Genomic DNA, 14,258 nt, shown 5'->3' on the forward strand with positions numbered 1-14,258 from the left:
GGACCCACCTGCCCTTGCAAAGGATGTCGGTCTTGTATGGACGAGTCTTGAAGGACACCAGGTCCTGACCATCCCGGACATCCGCAAACAGAATCCTCCCCTACCTGCTGACCAGTTCGGACCCACCAATACCCCAATCCTTATGGCCCCAAAGAAATGAAGAAACGACGAGGCATACCTCTGGGAGCACCTGGCACAATTGTGCCCATAGGGCCCCTAAAACCGGCCTCTTTGGATCCACAAAAACCGACCCCTGCATGGGCCCTACACCGCATGCCATACCAGAAACTCCGTGGCGACAGTCACCCAACCCTGGGACTTAACCAGAAAACTAAACTGGACACGCGCAAGGACACCCCGGAGGACGACATATCCGCCGAAACCCAAACGCTCCAGCAGTCACAACAGACCTTGTAACGAACAGGCGAACCCGCAAATACACCCACCTCTGACTCCCGCGCCTGCCATTTCACCCATACCCTGGAGTACTTTGGCCCAAGAGGAACCGGACCTACACGACACATGAAGACACGGGCACCGGAGCACCAAACGCTGGAGCAGGGGAACTGCCAAAAGAGAAAAGGGGGGGGAGCCAAGAGCTGTCTAATCACCTGGACCACGCCTCCAACCATGTCAGCACACCAGCGCGATCCCAGAATCGCCCCAACCAGACAGAGCCAGACACAGCCAGCCCAGAATCGCCCCAACCAGACAGAGCATCCAGTCAGCCGCGTCCGTTTAGAGGGGCAAGTCCGAACTGGACACCTCCGGCGCCTGCCAAGGTGACCTTCCAATATACTCGGTCAGGAAGAAAACCCAGACCTCCAGAGTCGGATAAAATACTGCGGTCCCGGTAGTAGCGGCCACCAGGTGCCTGCGGGACAATTGCCCCATGGGCCTGATCTGGCAGCGGAAGATAACCTCCCTAACAGGGACTGCAGCTTGCACAGCTGCATCCTCCCCAGACCCCTGGCCATCGCCACACCCTCTCAACCTCATCCCGCGGCAGCCAGCACTCCATGGCCACAGAGTCAATTTCGATACCCAAGGAGCTAAGGCTGGGCCCCACTGTCTTATCGTGCTCCAAGAGGACCCCAAAGCTCCACCGAGTCAAGCAAGAGTCAACAAGTCAGCGAAGGCCCACACACAAAAGCCATCAAGGTAACGCAGCAACGAGCCAATCCTTGCCTCCTGCCGCACCACCCACTCCAGGAAAGCGCCGACGCACTCATCGTAAAAGCAGGTAACGAACAACCCATCGGGAAGCACGTATCCACATAATACCGACCACAAACCCACCACCCAGGAGTTGATGACAATCCATATGAACTGGCAACAAGCGAAATGTGGCTCCGACGTCGGCCTTCGTTAGCAAAGCCCCAGGGCCCACTGCCCCGACCATGCGTACCGCAGCATCGGAGGATGCCTAGGACGCCTGACATCTTTCACCAATACCCCTTGAGGGCAGGGCAAAAGATGAACAGACGGAAATCCCCTTTTCCCACTTGGGCACCAGGCCCAAGGGGGACCTGCAACTTGGGGAGAGACAGGGCCTCAACTGACCCCGCGAACCACCCCAAAGCTACCTCCCGCAGGAGCTTATCCAACACCATCTGCGGGAAGTCGAGCACAGACTTAGAAACATAACATAGAATGTGACGGCAGATAAGGACCATTCGGCCAATCCAGTCAGCCCAATTTCCTAACCACTGACATTAGTCCCTGGCCTTATCTTATAAGTAGGACAGCCTCACGCATATCCCACACCCACTTAGACTCCTCTACTACCTCAGCAGGAAGGCTAGTCCACGCATCCACTACCCTTCCGTTAACGTAATACATCCGGGTATGATTGTAAAACCTTCGCCCCACTAATTTAAGACTATGTATTCTTATTGTGGAAGTTTTACTTCTTTTAAACATAGTCTCCTCCCTACTGTATTGATTCCCCTTAAGCATTTAAACTGTCTATCATATCCCCGTCTCGACTTTCACCAAACTATACATACGAAGATCTTTTAACCTTTCCTTCAAGGTCCACACCGCCCCGAAGCCTGGCGCTCCGAGAAAGGGATCCCGAAGCCTCGGGTGACCCCCTCCAGCAGGAGCCCCATGGCCTGCCAATTCCAGTAGCGGTTGAGCCATGGGCACATCGCGCTTACGAGCACTGGCGTCGCTGCCCTGCACCCCCATGTCCCCTTTTCCCCCGTACTTACCCCTCTTGAAACAGCAGGAGGCAGAGTGAGCCCCCACCACGATGGGAGCATTTGAGCTTAAAACAGCATGACCCGCCCCACTTACATCAGCTGACGTTCAACTCCCTGCAACAACCTGGCCGTTGCTGCAAGGCCGCTGGGGCGGAGCCGCACCCCAGGAAAGGAGGACAAACCCCCTTTATGCGCCGCCGGGCGGCTTACGATGGAGAGCCAGGGACTTAAAAGGTAGACACAGAAATAAAGGGGGACACAGAAATAAAGGGGGACAGAAATAAAGGGGAGGGGACAGTAATAAAGGGGAGGGGACAGTAATAAAGGGGAGGGGACAGTAATAAAGGGGGACACAGAAATAAAGGGGGACACACAATAATAATAGAGGGGAGGGAGGGGGAGGGAGCAAGTATAGCCCCTATACTCCAGGACCCCTCCCCACCCGGCGGCATTGGCCGAGAGCCACCCCGCGTGCCCCACTGCCGGCCGAGAGGGGAGGACCCCGGGCGGCATCCCACACGCCGCCCGGGTCGATTGCCGAGCTTCCGCCCCCCCCCATTACCTCCAGGGGGGGGCGCGGTCCACTTCAGATGCCGCCGCCCGGACAGCAGGGGCGGCGGAAGGACCGGGCGCGGAGCAGGCCGCGCGCCACGTGGTCCAGGCGCGCGTCCGAGTTGAAGACTTGGGCTGCAGATCCTGCCCGAGGAGGAGAGTTGGGGCACACAGAGCCCATGGAGGGAGCCACTGGGAGGGAGCCCAGAGAGGGAGCCCAGGGTGGGAGCCACAGGCAGGGAGCCACTGGGAGGGAGCCACTGGGAGGGAGACACAGGGAGGGAGCCCAGGGAGGGAGACACAGGGAGGGAGACACAGGCAGGGAGACACAGGCAGGGAGACACAGGCAGGGAGACCCATGGAGGGTTGTGACGAAGTGCCCTTCACCACTTGGGCCTGGAGAGGACTGCTTGCCAGCCTCTTGCCATGTGATTATGGTCCCTGGGTGATTGGGCCCTTTTAAAAAACGTATTCGGCCCTAACAGAGTGCATGTCACTCATTCTGGCCCTTTAAACACAGTGGGGCCATTCGGTACTTGCCCTGTGTGAGCGGTGATACCCCCAGATAGCTATGCCATGGAGCCTATTCATATAATGAAAGACTATGGGAAAGACTTTAGCTCCATGGCAATTGAACTGTGTGAATAGGATCTGCGCGCTATTCAGTAGTTTTGTTCGTTCAGATCCCAGCTATCTGGGGATATGTTACATGTCTGTGTGTTATGTATAAAAAGTAACTTCATGTATTTTAAAGTGTTTTACTGTCTTTGTGTAACCATGTGCTCAATGGAGGCCTCTGTAAAACCTGTGTGAGCCAGATTTAGCCATGCTGACAGGGGTTTTAAAATATACTTTACTAACTTTTGAACCCCTGGTCTGATTCATGCCATTTAATATGTTGTTCCCCTGAATGGTTTGATTGTGGATATGTATTTTTATGTAAATGTGATGTATGGTTTTAAAGTTACAGAGTATGTGTGGAAACTGTATTTTTACTGTATGTAATAATTATGTTAATTGCTTATCTGAGGGGAGGGGATGTGTGGGTTGTACTGTTACTTGATTGGTTGTTTTATGCCTCCCCCTGGGTGTGTCCTGTATGTGCACAACTGTAATAAAAAGCAGGCTGGGTGTTCCAGACCTGAGTTCCTGCTTAACCCTCAAAGCAATGTGTCGTCTCGTTCTTTGGGGGAATTGGATTGTATGCTGACTGCCAGGAGTGTAAGCGGATGGTATGCTTTTCCTGTTCAGCTGATTCCAGAGTTCGTGTGTTTCCAGTTCGGGAGTTGGAAGATTCGTACAGTTTGGAGTTCGGGAGAATTGGTGATTGCAGTAGCTTCTGGTCTATGGAAAAGGGGGATATCGCCTAAACTGGGTTTTATCCTCTTGTAAGTGAAACCGTCCGTTACAATTGGTGGCAAGCGGCGGGATCGTTCCTACAGCCAGAAGGACAGCTACAGGAAACACCATTTCTTTGGATTTACAAGTGGCGGCAACGCATGTCCCAGTACAGCGACTCTAAAAGCAACAGAATGGAACCAGCAGTGTTATACGAGGAGGAGGACCTGGATCGCCGGGATGCATTAAGGAAAAGCATCTGGTACCAGGCCCTGGATGTACAATACCAGCGGGGTGAGAGTCTCCCCAGTGAAGAGCAGCGGTTGCAGAAGCAAGTGGCCCTGCGGATGCCCTTCCTGGGAGAGCAGCCCCTGGAGGAATGGGTGAAGGAATTGGAGCTCCGAGTATGGCAGGAGATTTGGCTGGAAGATGCCTACCAGGCACTCTGGTGGTATATGGCACAGTATATACCCTGGACAGCCGAGCATGACAAGCCAGAGGGAGAGGAGTTTGATGGTCCTGGCTTGTTATGGGAGTCCTTTGCAGAGACGGACTTCGGGAGCCCTGCGCAGACCAGACTTCAGGACATTTTCTACACAAGGGAGGCTAGGCATGACTGGGATGACCCCCATGAGGTAGGGCAAGACCTGCTTCACCTAGCAACCATGGAGTGGGAACTGGAGCAATACTACCGAGGTCTCTTCCACTCCATTGAGAAGATTCAGCAGGACAGCAAGGTGACAGATCCAGTTCCAGACCCATTCAGCTGGGAAGATATTGTTGAGGTTTACTGGGAGGAACCCCAGGCGGCAGGTGGAGATGGGACCAAGGTCTCTCCACCTGTATTGCAGGGAATTGGGAGCCCAATCTCCATTCCCCAGCGGCAGGCTGAGTTACAGGGGGCAGAGACCCCCAGCAGCAGTGTACCTTGCAGGGAGAGGAGAGCAGCGTCCTCCCTTCCCAGCGGCAAGGTGAGCTACAGGGATGCTGGGCGGTCAGCTCAGATCCCCAGCGGCAGTGTGATATACAGGGAATTGGGAGCCCAGTCTCCATTCCCCAGCGGCAGAGTGTCCTACCGGGAATAGAGAGCCCAGTCTCCTTTCCCCAGCAGCAGGACTCTGTATTGGGAGCAAAGACAGTCTGTTGGGGGGCGGAGAAGGGGGGGGGGGGGGGGTGTAGGCAGTGGGAGTGATAGTGCCAGGAATATAGCTTTGTATTCCTGGCACTATAGTATCCCTTTAATTGTATGGTTAGGCAAGGCATGATGTACTCCAATGTACTGCAGCACTGATATTGCCCAATATGAATGGTCTTCACAAATATTTGTGGATCATTGATATCTGTAATCATGTCCCTACTGCAACTTATGCAGATGAGCAAGAGGCTGAGGGGGTGGGCTGAGTGAGTCAAGTAACAATTGGAGCTACAGCATCACAACAGCTGCCACACTGATGCCCCCCACATTTTTGCCTGATACTCACTACTCACTGCCTGACTTATGTTCGCCTGCCTGATCTTATCTGTATCTGATTTATGTCCCCTTTTGATAATGAACAGCAGTGGGGACTGACCACAAGGGTTAATCAGAGCACTAGCATCTAACTACTCCAGAGATTAACTCAGCAAGGATTGTGGAAAGAATGTAGCTTAAAAATTATTTATGTTACTTATGATAATTTATTTGAAACTTGATATTGCTTAATAATATTATGTTACATTTATTTCTTACCTTTGCCAATGGCTTTCTTTATTGTAAAGGGTTCAGATAAATTGCTTGAAGGTGGAATAATGCTCGGTTTCCCAGCATCCCATACTGTGCTCTTTGGACTAGACAAGTAGTTTGTTTGCTGGGAGCAGTTCTGTAACAATTGCATCATAATATTAGTGTATAACTGCTTTTAATAAAAAAAAAATGGAGAGGTCTACAGAAAGGGAATATTTTCTACAGAGTTGTAACTCCCATAACATTGCATATAAACTGAGGATATATATATATAGCTTCACACATAAAAAAATAAAAATAAAAAAAAGGTTAGCAATTTCATTAATGTATTTCACATAAATGTAATCAATGTATTTCACATAAATTACTATTTGGCAAGATATATGGGGTAGTAAGGGTTTATGTGATCTGCGTAGCACTCCCTTTGAATATTCCCTGCCGAAGTTGCAGTTTTTGGGGGTTTGCAGAATATGCAGAAGTCTGTCATCTATTTTATAAATAACTGGCGGTAGTTCCCCCACTGCACAGGATAGATGAGATGGAATGAAGGGCCAGTGAAATGGGTGTTACATCAGACAGATGAAGGGGCAATGAAATTGAACTACATGTGTGGGTTTGGCTAATTGAGTATGTGTATGTACATTTTTTTTGCTAGTTGTACCTCTAGGTTTTTTTGTGTGTTTTGCCATTCATGTATGTATTTCCAAAAATAATATGGTCAAGACATAAATGTATGTGTGTGAGGCAACGTTTTGGGTTAATTGTATATGTATATTGCAGAATATCTTTGTGAGTGATTATTTATGATTAGGTCAGAATGGCTTGGTAGCTGTGTGCATGGCTAATTTTGTATTTGTGAGTGGCTTAGTTGTGTGTGCAGGGAGGGAGGATCAATGTAGCTGGGTCTAAGGCAGCCTAAAACATAAGTACATCTATACATGTATGTGGTACGGTATGCACATGTATTTTGTTTTCAGCTAGTTTTATACTTTTTTTTTAACAATCTTTATTTATGAAGTTTTTTTTTGTTTTATTTTTTATCATAACTGTGGCGGGACCGCTGCCTAAACTGTGAAATGCATTGTGTATATGTGTGGATGTGCCCTCCTAGAATGTGTGTTTCCCCTCTTTCATATTTCTCTTTCTGTAATTTTGACCATAAAATCTTGCAATATACCTTTTTACCACCCCAGCACTTCATTTAGAATGTTTACTTAGAATGTTCACACCTTGCGAATGAGGTGTGAAAACCACAGAGCGGAAGGGAATGAGCGGCGCGTGCTTCCCCTGGGTGCCTGCCGGTTCGTATTACCGAACACCCACCAGGGGGAGCATTCGTCTCACGAACCATGCCAGACCACTCTGATACCCCAATTAGAACGTTTAGTTAGAATGTTCACACCTCACTAACGAGGTGTGAAAACCGCAGACCGCAAGGGAACGAGCAGCGCATGCTTCCCCTGGGTGGACGCCGGTTCGTATCACCGAACACCCACCAGGGGGAGCATGTGACTCCGGAACCGGCCTGCGTACACTGTCTTCGATCCCGGTGTCAGGGATCACCCTACCTGCTCCCCAATGGAGCTATAATCACTCATCCCTTTCCCTTACCTGGGAGCTACGAGGCTACGCTCGTGGCTGCCCAGGAGAGTGCTCTCTCCGGTGTATATCCACCGGAGATAGGGACACGCGCCAGCAGGGAGTCTCACGGCTGCAGGGTTCCCGCTGGCCTCATAGAAGTCTGTGCCGACCAATGGGAGAAGGAGCGCCCATTCAAACTGGGTTCGCGCCATTCTCCTGGTTGGTCAGCACGAGTAAAGTGCTGATTGGTCGCCGCAGGGAGCGAATGACCAATCCGAGAAGGAGCGCTGGTTCAAATGGGGTTTCGCGCCCTTCCGTCTGATTGAGCAGCGAAACCCCTCTCGTCCCTGGGCGGTGATTGGCGCAAATAAGCTTTGCGCCTTTCAGCGGATTGGTGACATTGTGTTTCGCGCCCTATCTTCTGATTTGGCCGCGAAACCCCTCTCCTCGCCGAGCACCGATTTGTAAAGCCAAGCTTTCCTTTCTTCGGGTTGGGTGGCGAAACTCTTTCCTCCCCCTAACGCTGATTGGAGTGATTTGGTTCACGCCATTTTGGCTGATTGGTTTTTGATTGGTATAGGCGCGAAGGTTGAATTCGCCGGACTAAACCAAGCAATGCCATGGAACTTATTTTGGGGATGTACAGAGCCTTGAGCCCCAGACTTTCGATGCTGATATCTCCGGCTCTGTACATCCGATCATCCCGCTTTTTGCAGGGGCCAAGGGGGGACTCAGGGCTATTCATGGCTATGTATCCCTGTACCCCCTTCCCATCCTGGGGCGCCACACCCAAAGTTCTCCCCTCCTGTATGTAATGTGTACTCATGTGTGTCCCTGTGTCCTGTTAGTATCTCCCAAAGTGGGAGATGGTTATCTGTTCCCCAGCCCACTCCTGCATGATATTTTGTTGTGTTGGATGGAGACCCCCTGTGGGGGTCTGTGCATAAAAAGCTGTGTGCCCAAATAAAGATTGTATCCTGGAACGGTGTCCCGTCCAGTTACTGGGTGTCAGGTTTACAAGTTGATCCAGCACGCAGTACTGTGTCACACCTTGGACGAAGGATAACGTATAACCGGACCTTAGAATGGCTGGACTTAACATCTCCATGAATAATCAAAATACTTGCCGAGGTCAGGTACACAGAATCAGACACAAAGATGAGGGAAAGCCAAAGGATACCACATATCATGGAAGTCAAAACAAAGCCAAAGTCAAATACCAGAAAATCAAGATCAGAAACACACTTTTGGATAACCATAGACATGAAACCACGACAGGGCAATGAGCAAGAGGAGAATTGGGTTTAAATACCTCTCCTGTGGATCCAATTGGCTGTAACCAGCCTTTGAACCCAACAGCAATTACCAGGTTTCCATGTGCATGATTGCTGCTCGGCACAACTTTTCCTGACATCATGGATAACATCAAGATGTATGCCAGGAATAAGCGGGACATTGACGCAACATCCAAGTACCTCCAAAGAGTCAGACAGGTCCTGAAGTTCCAGCTCAATGGCCATAACAAGATCCAAGCCATCAACACATATGCCCTACCGGTCATCAACCTGCTGGAAGGTTCTCTAACATGAACTGCTGAGACTTCAACAGATAGAGGATGCAGAAAAAGAGGAGGTTCCTTGGCAAGACAAACCTTTCCATGGGGTGTACCACCGGAAAATTCTACCAGTGGTTGGAAAAGGCAGGACTGAAAGACAGCACTGCGGCACTAATCCTAGCAGCACAGGAACACAGGAACACTCAAAACCAGATCAATAGAAACTGGAGTCTACCACACCAGGCAAGACCCAAGGTGCAGACTGTGCAGAGAGGCCTCTGAGACAGTCCAGCACCTAGAAGCCATATGCAAGATGTTAGCAGGAACAGCATACACAGAGAGACACAACCAAGTTGCTAGGATTGTGTACCGAAACATCTGCACAGAATATGGATTGGACCTGCCTAAGACCACATGGGAGATACCACAAAGGGTAGTCGAGAATGACAGGTCTAAGATCCTGTGGGACTGCAAGATCCAGACAGACAAGCAAGTGCTGGCCAACCAACCCGACGTGGTGGTAGACAAGGAATAGAAGACTGCAGTCCTGGTGAATGTGGCAATACCCAGTGACTATAACATGAGGAAGAAGGAACATGAGAAGGTGGAGAAATACCAAGGACTGAAAGAAGAACTAGAAAGGATGTGGAAAGTAAAGGCAGTTGTAGTCCCAGTTGTGATAGGAGCACTCAGGGTGCAGAATTGTGCAGAATTATTAGGCAAGTTGTATTTTTGAGGATTAATTTTATTATTGAACAACAACCATGTTCTCAATTAACCCAAAAAACTCATTAATATCAAAGCTGAATATTTTTGGAAGTAGTTTTTAGTTTGTTTTTAGTTATAGCTATTTTAGGGGGATATTTGTGTGTGCAGGTGACTATTACTGTGCATAATTATTAGGCAACTTAACAAAAAACAAATATATACCCATTTCAATTATTTATTTTTACCAGTGAAACCAATATAACATCTCAACATTCACAAATATACATTTATGCCATTCAAAAACATAACAAAAACAAATCAGTGACCAATATAGCCACCTTTCTTTGCAAGGACACTCAAAAGCCTGCCATCCATGGATTCTGTCAGTGTTTTGATCTGTTCACCATCAACAGAGAGGTGTACTGTTTTCCCTCCTTGTAAATCTCACATTTGATGATGGACCACAGGTTCTCAATGGGGTTCAGATCAGGTGAACAAGGAGGCCATGTCATTAGATTTTCTTCTTTTATACCCTTTCTTGCCAGCCACGCTGTGGAGTACTTGGACGCGTGTGATGGAGCATTGTCCTGCATGAAAATCATGTTTTTCTTGAAGGATGCAGACTTCTTCCTGTACCACTGCTTGAAGAAGGTGTCTTCCAGAAACTGGCAGTAGGACTGGGAGTTGAGCTTGACTCCATCCTCAACCCGAAAAGGCCCCACAAGCTCATCTTTGATGATACCAGCCCAAACCAGTACTCCACCTCCACCTTGCTGGCGTCTGAGTCGGACTGGAGCTCTCTGCCCTTTAACAATCCAGCCACTGGCCCATCCATCTGGCCCATCAAGACTCACTCTCATTTCATCAGTCCATAAAACCTTAGAAAAATCAGTCTTGAGATATTTCTTGGCCCAGTCTTGACGTTTCAGCTTGTGTGTCTTGTTCAGTGGTGGTTGTCTTTCAGCCTTTCTTACCTTGGCCATGTCTCTGAGTATTGCACACCTTGTGCTTTTGGGCACTCCAGTGATGTTGCAGCTCTGAAATATGGCCAAACTGGTGGCAAGTGGCATCTTGGCAGCTGCACGCTTGACTTTTCTCAGTTCATGGGCAGTTATTTTGCGCCTTGGTTTCTCCACACGCTTCTTGCGACCCTGTTGACTATTTTGAATGATACGCTTGATTGTTCGATGATCACGCTTCAGAAGCTTTGCAATTTTAAGAGTGCTGCATCCCTCTGCAAGATATCTCACTATTTTTGACTTTTTTGAGCCTGCGAAGTCCTTCTTTTGACCCATTTTGCCAAAGGAAAGGAAGTTGCCTAATAATTATGCACACCTGATATAGGGTGTTGATGTCATTAGACCACATCCCTTCTCATTACAGAGATACACATCACCTAATATGCTTAATTGGTAGTAGGCTTTCGAGCCTATACAGCTTGGAGTAAGACAACATGCATAAAGAGGATGATGTGGTCAAAATACTCATTTGCCTAATAATTCTGCACTCCCTGTATATATATATATGTATATATATATATATATATATATATATATATATATATATATATATATACAAAATGTTCAAAATCTGGCACTCTACCTTTAAGTGGATCCCAAAAAAAGCCTCGGTGCTGCAAGCGGAGGTATGTATACAGGAAGTGAGGAGAGCACTCCAGAGGACTTGTTTGAAGAACTTTATTACGTGTGGAAAATCGACGTTTCGACCCTAAGGTCTTTATCAAGATATTAAACAAAGTGCAAGCGTGCCATTATATACCCTAACAAATTACAAAGTAATCACTTACCCTGAGAAAGCTGTGCGCCCCAAAACCATGTGTAAACGCTAATGGGTGATTGCAGAAACTGCCGTGGCGATCCCGTCCGTGAATGATGACATCACAAAAAATGCGACTAGGAAAAAGCGTGATCATGTGTCTAAGTAACCAGGGAAACCAAGTGTGGGCAGACTGACGTGATGTGTACATTTACGAAAATTACAGATATTAAAGAAGTATGGGAGTGGAATACATTTATCAGTGGAACTAGGTGCTGAATTGGACATGTGCTATCTGAATGAAGTGGGGCTCCTAAAAGACCTTAAAAACGGCATAATGTATATAGATGAAATAGATGGCAATATACTGAACAAAGTTAGTATACTTATGGATAATTGGTCGCAGAGGGCATGAGCAGGAGGGTGAAAATAGGGAATGCTAGGATATATGAGAGTAGAGGTGATGGGTCGTGTAGGCACAAAGAGTGTAAAGAGGGGGTGTGTGTATGAAACGTGGCCAACCAGAGAAACAAAAAAAACGATAAAAGTGAGAATCGGTGAAGAGTGACCCTAAGATCCTGTGTGTATGTATGAAAATATGTACAAGAGATAGTGAAATAGAGTAGTGGCATGCATGTGGTCGTGCATCAGATGGGCACAAGGATAGGGATATCTGGTGGAGGTCTACTGAGAATGGTGGATGTGGATAAAAGAGTGAATAGAGCCCAGAGCGCGACTGTAGACTTGGTATAGACTATGCCCAAATATGTGCAGATAGTTACATGCAGATAGACAGGATCAAGTCCAAAAGTACCTAGATGGCGTATATCAACGCCTAAAATGGTAAAAATCATCATAATGCAGGAATTAAGCAGAAGAATGAACAGGTCGACCTACTTGATCAAAAACATAATAAGAAAAAACATCATAGTAAGCAAAAAAAGATAAAAATAAAAATAAAGAAATAAATAAAAATATTGCCGACGGGCAAAATAGATGTGTCCAAGTATTGATTGTCCTGACCCTTTATAGGGTTTTCAAAAAATTTCCAAGAGAATGCAAAAGGAGTCAGCGAGTATCCAAGAAAGCATGGAGGGAAACGTATTCATTCAGACCCCTGGGATGTAAGGTGTCCAGTGTCTTGATCCAATAGGCCTCTCGTTGGAGCAGGATCCTAGAACGATCACCCCCCCTGGACAGGGGGGGGATGTGATCAATGGCTGTGAATTTGAGCGTGGGTAAACGGTGGTTCATCTCCAAGAAATGCTTGGCCACCAGTTTGTCTGTCTTGCTGTCCCTAAAGGCCGTCATGATGCCTGAACGGTGGCCTCGCATTCTGTCTCGTAGTGTGAGGTCAGTTTTACCCACGTAGTATAGTCCACAGGGACACAATATTAAGTATACTACGTGGGTGGTGAGACAGGTGATGTGGTGTTTAATAGGATAACGTTTCCCTGAGTGTGGATGGGCAAACGAAGAACCTGTGAGCATATGGCCACACGTGACACAGTTGGTGCATTTAAAGCAGCCTGTTTTACTGTGCGTTTTTAGTGTCCCGTATTGTTCAGGGCAGTCATTGTGGACCAAAATGTCCCTGAGGTTCCGATTACGTTTAAAGGCAATGCGGGGGGGATGTACAAAGGCAGAGTGCAGTGTAGGATCGGTGGATAATAGGTCCCATCTCCTGCGGATAGCCTTGGCAATTTGATCACTAGCCGTGTGATATAACAAGGGTAGTGTAACGATCCTGGGTTTGTCAGACGGCGTCCTGGGTGGTGAGCCAGGTTTGTTGTGGATCTCACAGGCTCTGTCTAATGCGCGTTTCAATGTTAGATATGAATATCCTCTTTTCAAAAACGCTTGTTGCATCGAGGAGATCTGTGTCCTGGTGTTGTCCAGGTCTGAGTTGTTCCTCAGAACTCTGAGGAACTGTGAGATCGGGAGAGATCTCTTGAGTGCACTAGGATGAAAACTTGTTGCATGTAGGACAGTGTTGCGGTCTGAGCTTTTCTTGAATAAGGTGTATCCAATGGCTTGGTTGGAGCGAAAAATTTCTACGTCTAAGAATTGTATCCTCTCAATGTCACAGCAATGACTGAAGCGTACCGGAGAGTTTATCGTGTTCAGCTCTTGAATCATGGTCTCGAAGGATAGAGGAGGACCCGCCCACAGCATGAAGATGTCGTCCACATATCGAAGATATAGAATGAGATTGGACTGAAATCTTGATAGGATGTACTTCTGTTCATATGCATACATATACCTGTTGACGTAGTTCGGGGCTATGGCCGATCCCATCGCCGTTCCAGTTTGTTGAATATAAAAAGATTTCTCAAAACGGAAATAATTGTTGCTCAGAGTGAAGTCCAAACATTCGAGGAGAAACTCAATTGGTGGTCCCATATATTGGTCGTGCTGAATGAGAACCTGTCTCATGGCGTCTATCCCATCACTGTGGGGTATGATTGTATATAGATTTTTCACATCTACCGTTGCAAAGGTGATGGGGCATTCCGAGAGAATGACTTGTTTGAGACGGGCAAGGAGGTCCTGTGTGTCCTTGAGGCACGTAGGTATTGCTAACGTAGGTGATTTGCAATGATGGTCAATAAATTTGGCCAAGGGTTCCAATATGCCACGTTTGGCGGAGACGATGGGGCGTCCAGGGGGATTTTGAGCATCCTTATGTACCTTCGGTAAGGTGTACAGTAAAGGAATTTTGGGGTGTAGATCGATTAGGTAATTAGCAGTTTGATCGTCTAGCCAGCCAGCCATGACGCCCCTGTCGACCAATGCTTGTAATTTTTGTGTGATGGTC

The 14,258-nt window shown here is 47.9% G+C and overlaps 1 protein-coding gene across 1 annotated transcript in view; it reads right to left on the minus strand.

Moving 5' to 3' along the window:
• The window catches only part of ADGRD2 (adhesion G protein-coupled receptor D2), a 642,889-nt gene that overhangs the window by 130,543 nt on the left and 498,088 nt on the right, over positions 1 to 14,258 (minus strand). The window contains exon 23 of the mRNA XM_063432309.1: positions 5,827 to 5,956. Coding sequence (XP_063288379.1) covers positions 5,827 to 5,956 — 130 coding nt within the window. The remainder of the gene's footprint in view (positions 1 to 5,826; positions 5,957 to 14,258) is intronic.

This window comes from Pelobates fuscus, chromosome 9, assembly GCF_036172605.1.
Source record: "Pelobates fuscus isolate aPelFus1 chromosome 9, aPelFus1.pri, whole genome shotgun sequence".
Lineage (NCBI taxonomy): Eukaryota > Metazoa > Chordata > Amphibia > Anura > Pelobatidae > Pelobates > Pelobates fuscus.